Source organism: Limulus polyphemus, unplaced genomic scaffold (genome assembly GCF_000517525.1).
Source record: "Limulus polyphemus unplaced genomic scaffold, Limulus_polyphemus-2.1.2 Scaffold5603, whole genome shotgun sequence".
NCBI lineage: Eukaryota > Metazoa > Arthropoda > Merostomata > Xiphosura > Limulidae > Limulus > Limulus polyphemus.
The window spans coordinates 19,358-28,654 of record NW_013671213.1 but is presented as its reverse complement, the minus strand read 5'-3'; the positions used below and the strand labels follow the sequence as shown (position 1 = coordinate 28,654).

Here is a 9,297-nt window from a genome sequence, read left to right as displayed (position 1 = left end):
ATGTTTATGTGTTGTTTCATGAGAGATATGCAATTTCAGGGCCATTTCAGGAGTATGTTGCCTTGGGTTAGACTCAACAAGCGTCTTCAGAGCATCAGTATCAATTCCAACATGTCTGCCCCTGCCATCACAGTTTTTAAGGCTAAAATCACCTGAACGAAATGTGCTGAATCATTGTTGATACCTACAAACGTTCAAAACATTTCCATAAATTTCTTTAAAATTCTTTGTGGCTACAGAGGCATTGTTTCTCTTCTTGTATTCAAACAGCATTACATGCTGAATGTGTGTCTCACTCTATTGATGGAGGATTTCACTGCATGATACATCATCATGCACTAGCTAAATTTCATTTGTTTTCATGTGAAATTTAGTTGGGAGTTTCACAAGGCAGAAAAGCATGACTTCAAGAGGGAAAATAGCTAACTTGTGTACAGCAGTGAGTGATCGTATCAGAACTAAAAAATATTATTGTGATATAAAATACACTACAATTTGAAGATTTGTGAGCTGTGGTTGTGGCCATTTTCAAATGGATTAAGCTTTGTCAGTTATGTGTATACATGTTCTGACATTATTTACTTATTTGATAAAATTTGCTTGGAGCTGTAAGAGAACAAGTTTTGTGGATGCAAATGATCATGATACAAGAGGAGAAAGAACTAACTACTCATAGAGGATGTGTAAAGTATGATGGAACCCCACATGTACTAGTGATAGCAATGATGGCTGGTGCAAAAGTTTTGGCCACAGTTACTCTGCTAATTCTAGAGTAGCATCTATAACTAAGCAAAAACAACGAAAAAAAAAGATACTTATTCTAGCAATTTGTAATAAATACTGCAGTGTTTGTGGTGTAGAAGAAATAAAACCTCACTTTTCGTACTTACAATACAAACTGGTTGGAGTATTCAAAATTAATGGAAGCTAACATATTAACTGTACAGTTTAGAAAAAATTATGCAAAGCATGGTGTTCATTATCTCACACTAATCAGGGATGGTGATTCAAATGTTCATGCATGAATAACTGAAAAGGTACCTTATGGATTTAAAATAGAAATTATTGGAGTTCATGTGCCAATCATGCTGTACAGTGTTATACAAAAAAAAGAAAGAAAAAAGGAGGGAATCCTCAATAGCCACGGCACTTGAAATTCTTTTAGGCAGGGTTAGAGTAAATGCATCTACGAGACCTTTGTTTCCTATTCTAATAGCTATATTTCTGTGCAACAGCCATACCAATCGTGGGGGCACACATATACCTGATTTCATTTTATTACTCATCAGGATCTCCACCAGACTGAAATTGAAATTCTTTTAGGCAGGATTAGAATAAAATAATCTATGAGATACTGGGTATGGTCAAATACATCGATTAAAAAGGTTTGACCTCCTGAGCCCAAAACTGTAATTAGATCTCAAATCGGTCAAGAGATGATGGAGATGAGCTAAAAGTTTGTACTTAAAAACAAAACAAAAAACTCGGAGAAATTCTACGAGCCACTCAGCAAAAAGGCAGAAATCTCTCCCAACACTTTTTAAATGCCTGACAGCCAAATCCACCCATTTAAAATATGCAAAGAGTTCTAAAAAATGGGCTCTATCATGTATTACAACAGCATCAACACTATCAGGAATGAATCTGCATCTCTCAGAACACTAGTGAATTAGTATGTCTAAAGGGAATAGTTATGAAAAAGGTGTCATTCTGCTGGACTGGTATATCCGCTAGCAATCAGGTGCCATTATGTGGCCTGGAAGACAGCTAAACTTACATATCCTTCCCATGTGATGAAGAAATATGTATTTTGAATAACAAAGTTGAAAGAAATGTTGTTGAAGACTTATACCAACAAAAAATAAAAAAAATTCAACTGGCAAAAATAAATGTTACAGGATCTAAAATTTATGATCCACATTATCAACCTCATGCTAACAAGCCAGATAAGTCTGCAAAAGAATTACAAAGGCTTGCAGAGGAAAAGTCTTCAAGTGGATCATGATACCCAGTGTGAAATAGAATGAGCTACATTAAATAAAGCCAACAACTTGCAATGGCAAGAATAATAAGACTAACAGCTTTCACTTAAGCTAAGATAAAAGCTGTTATTTTGTGTATTAGTATGGTAAAAAGAATTCTCTACCAGAAATAATTCTATTTTGCTGCCATTGAATATGGTTGAGAATTAGAACATTACCAGAAACAGTAAATTTCAACAGTCACTTTATGTGGATTATTTGTTGACTTTGAATACGGACACTTGAAAGTTAGTCCAGATGGCTTTATTGATGGAAATGGTATTAATGAAATCTAGTGCCTTAAGAAAGCCAAAAATGTGATCCCAGTTGAAGCAGCAAAGACAATAAAAGATTTTTGTAGTACCAAAAATTGACATAGCTCTGCTCTGAAACAAAATCACATTTATATCAGATTCAAGGGAAGCTTCACATTATAAGGAAACATTTTTGCCATTTTGTTGTGTGGACATCACATGAAATGTCTGTAGATTACATTTACTGGCATGGTGAGTTCTAAGAAAATATATTACCAAAACTTGACCAATTCTACAGACTCTCATCTTCCAGGAATTGCCAATTCAAAAATTTAGTGTTCCATGGAAATAAGAAACCCACTGTACATCACTGAAGCTAGAAATAAAACAAAAACTCAAATACTCAATTCATTGAAGACAGAATCCAAATGGAATCAATAGACTATGGCTCTTTTTAGGGCCAAATATCTTTATAAGGAGAAGACAAAAGTGGTAACTTCCAGGGGGGGGAGGGAGCAAAGTTGTCCAGGGGGAGAGAGAGTGTAATTGTGAAGTGAATAATAAATTCATATACATATGCAGAACAAATAATGAAAGTTATGCTTTTCACTTTCCAGTTTTTCATTTATAGTTCAATACCCTATTATCATAAACCTATGCACTGCTATATACAATTTTGAATTGTACGTACAAGTTATAATCAAAATTACACTTGTCGACTCTCATGAAAAAAAAGAAGAAAGAGGAGCAATAATGTTTTATTTAGCTGATAAACACTTAGAATCAAAATGTGAGTATCTGAGCGTCACACACTAAAACTGAATGAAAGTAACATAACCAGAGGCAATGATGCATGATCTCCTTTAATTAGCTTTTCCAGGTAATCATCTAGTAACCTTGACATTTTGTTGGTTCTATTGTATTTCAGTGGCATTAATGCACTCTAACAGGATTAATTCCACTTGACATCACTCATGATTTGAATTTTAGGAATATGCCACATTCCATGTATTATTTCAATGTTACATTGCAGAAAAATAATGTTCTGGGTACACCATTTGTTCATAAAATTGAAGATAACTTGAAAGTTATGGTCTACAAACTAATGGAAATAAATCAAAACTAAATCTTTTCACCATACTTGTACACTATTGATAAAATTTTGATTTGTTTAGAACTTCCAACATTTTAGTTTCTCAATTCTCTAGAATGTAGATTAATATGTAGATGTTTGAGTCAATTTGATTTAGTTTCAACTGATTATCAACAAATTCACCTGACTGGATAAAATTAACAGCTGTGATGGTCTGAAGCTAATACAACTATCTATTTGCTCATGCTGTCAACATAGCTTTATTTTTATAACTGAAGTACATGTAACCATTTGTTTTATAGATCAGCAGTCAATTACAACAGTTTTATAAATATACAACTTTATCAAAACAGACATAAGTAACTTTATTTAAAGAATTAATTCAAAAATTTACCTGAATAGGCCTATATTATCTAATATTGTAGAATTGTTCTTTATGCACTGTAGCTGCCTTGCTCAATCATTTGAATTAGGGAAAAATCATGTTAGTATTTTAGTATATTTCTAATCTCACAAAAAAAAATTAAAATTTAAAAATCTTTACACTTGTATATTATCAAATCATTACAGGTTTTTGTTCAGTTATTGTGTGTGTAAACGAAGATGATTTTAGTTGTAACTTTTTAAGGCATCAAGATTAAGTATCGAATGAAAATTATTAGGATTTATCTTGTTTATATCTACAAAGCTACAGGGTATATATTTTTATATTTGAGAAATGTTTATGACCATAAACCTTGATCCTTCATTTTTCTTTGTGCTTTGTAAACAGTAAGAAAAAACATAAGATTTTTATCTAAATAATATGAATAGCCATCCATAAATGCAACGTTTCATGATGGTTTGTTTGTCTTTCCTCTTCTCGCATACAGATCAACACATGTCTGACGTGCAATGCATCATGGTAGAAGTTCTAACCAGAATCAATCCTACTGACATTATACGTCAGATGTAAGATTATGTGAAGTTCTAACCAGAATCAATCCTACTGACATTATACATCAGATGTAAGATTATGTGAAGTTCTAACCAGAATCAATCCTATTGATGTTATACATCAGATGTAAGATTATGTGAAGTTCTAACCAGAATCAATCCTACTGACATTATACATCAGATGTAAGATTATGTGAAGTTCTAACCAGAATCAATCCTATTGATGTTATACTTCAGATGTAAGATTATGTGAAATTCTAACCAGAATTAATCCTACTGACATTATACATCAGATGTAAGAGTATGTAAAGTTCTAACCAGAATCAATCCTACTGATGTTATACATCAGATGTAAGATTATATGAAGTTCTAACCAGAATCAATCCTACTGACATTATACATCAGATGTAAGATTACATGCTACATCTATTCCTGAATGCACTGTTTTATGGGTGTAAAAACAGAAATGAATGCAAAACATTTCAGGTCATAAAAGGTAAAAAGTTATGAATCTATTCCACTTTTATACCCACAAGAACAGAATATAGGAATGTTGATAGTACCTAATGAGTTTTTCTATGTAAAGTTAAAATATATGCTACTTAACAACTATCTAGCACCTGGGATAAATGAGACTGGATACTGCCAAGCTTTCATAGCTAGAATTTCAGAAAAGGGGAAATCAGTTTTACAAAAGTAGGGACATGAATGACTAGCAAGCACAGAAGACCCAATACAGAGAAATATAAAGTGTATAAGAAGAAGTAACATCAGATTTGTAATCTTATGTTTCAAGACTTAATAAAATGGTCAGCATAATTCAATTGCAACTTTTGAGAAAAATGTGACATATTTAGTTAAGGAAAAAACAAATATATACTGATTTGTTAATTACAGTTTGACTTATTCTGATTATTTTGGGGCCAAATGGACAAACAAACCCATTGCTTTTCCTCTTCTATTGTTTTACCTATTCTATGTTACCAAATTAAGGGTCTGCATAATATTCTTTTATTAGTATTTATTGCAAAGAAAAATAAAATGAATAAGGCTGAGTAGAATATTTTGATAGCTATATAGCTTATTCTAGAAGTATATACTTGAAAAACATTCAAAGCACTGAAATTGTTCGTTAAATTTTGTGCAAAGCTGCTCAAGGCTGTCTGTACAAGCCATCCCTAATTTTAAAATGACAGACTGTTGGGAAAAGAATTAGCCAATACTGGTAATCTCTTCCAATGAATAGTGGGATTATAATGACCACATGGCTAAAAGGACGAGTATTTTTGGAGAAGGGTTTCCATCCTGTAACCTGCATATTGTCAGTCGAATGTTTTTACCACTAGATCAAGCATTGAAATAATACAATAACTGAGCAAAAACTTTACACCAAGTAACCTTAGACTGGCCTACTAATATCCTCCTTCAATTACAGGGTATATTCAAATTTGGTTGTTATAAAGCACTTACAAATGGAATTTTTATGAGTCAAATGGTGGTGACATGGTTGTAATGCACATTAATTTAAAAAGAACAATCAATTTTTTGTAAAGTTTTTCAAACTTTGTGCAAATTCAAGGCAATGTATGTATTATGTATTTTTGAACTCAACAAAGTGAGAAAATATAGCCAATGGTATCAAAATTACTGATAACAAAAACTGTAAAACCATCATACACATAGAAAGCTTTTTTTTTATGAAACAATAAGACAACTTCAAAGAAACTTTAGAAAAATAGTTTCAAGACAAAATACTGTATTACTCAGTTTACTGTTTTATGAGCAATCAAATTAATGAATTATCTTTGTAATGAAGGCAATAAGTTGTACTCTGCTATGAGCAAAGAAAAAATAACAGAAGAAAGAGCAGCAGGAAATCACATGGTCTGAGGGAAGAGAAAAAACAAAACTGAATAAATGTTATGCAGTGAAAACATCTACCTGTATATATTAGCCACCTCCTTGGCACCTTTATTTTGGAGCCTCATCATTTCACGAGACAATAAGAAGAGAATATAATGTTAATAAGGACACCATACAATAAAATACTAACAAATTGTTTAAAATATTCTCCAAGCTAAGTTATTATGTTCATAAAATAAATTATTGAATATTAATAACTTTATTATTACTGGTTGCTGATTAAGTTTCAAAAATGCTTTCATGCAATATCAGAGACTTCTATGAAATTTTCTCAACACTATTAAATACCTACAGTTTAAATATTTGATAGTTTTATCTGAGCAGTAAATATAGCAACTAAACAAAACATTTCTTAGTTTTATATAGATACCATCTACACATACTTGCCTTTAAATCCTTCTGTTGCATGAATAATTCTTAAGGCTTGAAATACACTGCCATATGTATACACACCACTCTAAAGACCAAAATAAGTAAAATCAGTTTTACATTTACAGCAAGAATACAGTAAATATAAATATTGCAAAGACCTGTACAGATAAATGTTAACTCTTCCTTTCATCAGTACAAGTTTTCAGTGTTATATTTTTTCCTGTTTTAGCTCAGGGTGATAAAATGGTGTACAAAAACAATATTAGCTTTTTAAACCTGAGTGAACGATTTCAGCATCTAGCTGAAAATCCTGATTTACCCATTGGATGGTGACATCATCTGATAAAATTTTCTTTTTTAGCTGAAAACTAATCTAAACCATGTTATTATCCACCTTTTATAAACAGACTGGAAATTTTACAAAAGTATGATGATAACTATTAGGACATCATAAACATGATTCTGACAAGAACGGGCAAAAAATTATGGGTTTAAAGAGAGAGTTAAACAACAGCATAATGGCATTTTATGAAAATCTCACATATAGTAGAAACTCGAAACAATGGGCACTGTGCCATTAAGGGCAGACATTTTCACTCTTTCATTTTTCTACTATCTTGCAATAATGGGCACCTCAATATTCCGGATTAAGGGCAGTATCTTTAGTCTCATTCTCTATATGGCCACTTGATAAAGCGGGCAGTTATCTTTGTATTCCTGTACAGTATACCACTAAATTACAAACAACCCATAAGGATGATCAATGTTCAAACACTTGTGATGTTTAATGGATTGGCTCCAAACCATATATTGTAATAAACATTTTCACAGAGTCAAAGTGCAATATTATTACTCTGGGGAATTCTCATTGTAAACACTGTAGGATACACAAGCTGATAAATTTCACATCTCAGAACATGGGTAAAGTCGACTTATTTCTGTGTGCATGCTTTGTTGCTCTTGAGAGTATCTTATTACGGTGTCACGCAAACAGTCTAATGACACAAGCAGTGATTTGTTGCTTTATTTTTAACGGATTTCTACTTCAGTCATTGAAAGTAAAATTAATGCAGAAAATAAATGTGAAATTTTAGTAATTCAAACTCTCAACAAAAGTACTCTGAAACTTTGTGACCAATGATAAAAAGAAAAGTCTACAGCTAATCTACCTCCTGAGACCTCCTGTTGACAACACTCCATGTCATGAACATGCAACTCAAGAACACCCATGTCCTGCATACACCAAACAAAATGGGGAACCTTAAAATTAAGAAATTTATTATAGTCAATATGGAATCCAGCTTTACATAGCTAATTTTTTATATTAAGGGCACCTTGCTATAAAGGGAAGTTGGACACAGTCAGAAGGTTGCCCTTAATGTTGAGGTTCTACTTTAATTAGTAAAATCTTATTTATCTCCAAATGTGCATATGTATACTGTTTTTGTGGATTTTATGCAATTCCTCTAAAATATCTATATTACATATAACATAAAAAGAAGTACTATGTAAAATACTTATGTTTAATTAATGGTTTAAAATATACAAACTCTGCAAATATATCTGAAACTAGATAGACTGTGAAAAAATTCAGATAAGTTGATCAGATATCTAAATACATGTAAACAAATTATCAAATTTTCTTGATCAAGGTTTATTAATTCAACCTTTATGTCTTTCTACTTGCAGTTCAACTTTTTTTTTAATACATAGCATAAAACCTACTCTTCATATATTGACATATGATATATCTTCTTACTATAAGATTCAAACAATTAGAAAAATAACTGTTGTATGTGCAACAACCATTTCTTTATAATAGAACACAATTTTAATAAACGTACTCTCCTCACAAGAACATGACTTTCACTAGGCCTGTACGTGATGAGGGTTTGATTATATCTTTATTGATGTAATTTTTAAATGTAGTACTGAGATAATGGAGCTCTTTAAAAACTATTATTATTTTTTGAATAAATGGTACCATTTTTAATATATAAAACATCACAGTTTATATCAATAAAATTTATGAAAACTTGGAGCCCTGTACATTTAATCATTTTGTTGCATATGACTAAACAGCACAATCTGAACACTTTTCTTGTGCAGTACTTCCCAGAAAAAAAAAATCCTTTTTTTTTAGAAAATGTTCACTTTTTCTAAATTTTTTTCAATGAGGCATGAATACTATGATTACTAATTACAAACACAAACAGCTGCCCATATGGTAGCATTTCTGCTAGTATATACAATGACAAAGAAGGAGGCAATCCAATATGTTGAAGGAAACTGTGAACTGAAATAAAATAGAAATAACATATAGTTGAGGTTTGACAGTAGTTTCTAAGAGCATCCACCATAAAATATTGCATTAGCTCACAATAAACAATATATTTTAGTTACTGATTCTCTACCTTTTTATGCTGTGTATTCTCAGTAAGACTAATGAGCCAGCAACATAATGAGCCCCACCACAAACCTCTCCACATACCCCCAGGGGTACATGTATCAGAGGTTGGGAACCACTGCTTTAAGTTAAATGATAGTTATTAAGATTACACATCATAAAATACTGTGTTAGTAACACATGTAAGAGAACCCCCTGACACATAGTATATATATATATATATATATATATATATATATATATATATATATTTGTGTCGTATCACATAATATAACTACTACTACTATATAT

General features: G+C 31.6%; 1 protein-coding gene across 1 annotated transcript in view; it reads right to left on the bottom strand.

The window, feature by feature from the left end:
• The window catches only part of LOC106472778 (solute carrier family 25 member 38-like), a 49,419-nt gene that overhangs the window by 22,501 nt on the left and 17,621 nt on the right, over nucleotides 1-9,297 (bottom strand). The window contains exon 6 of the mRNA XM_022401306.1: nucleotides 6,615-6,684. Within this exon, the coding sequence (XP_022257014.1) occupies nucleotides 6,615-6,684 (70 nt within the window). The remainder of the gene's footprint in view (nucleotides 1-6,614; nucleotides 6,685-9,297) is intronic.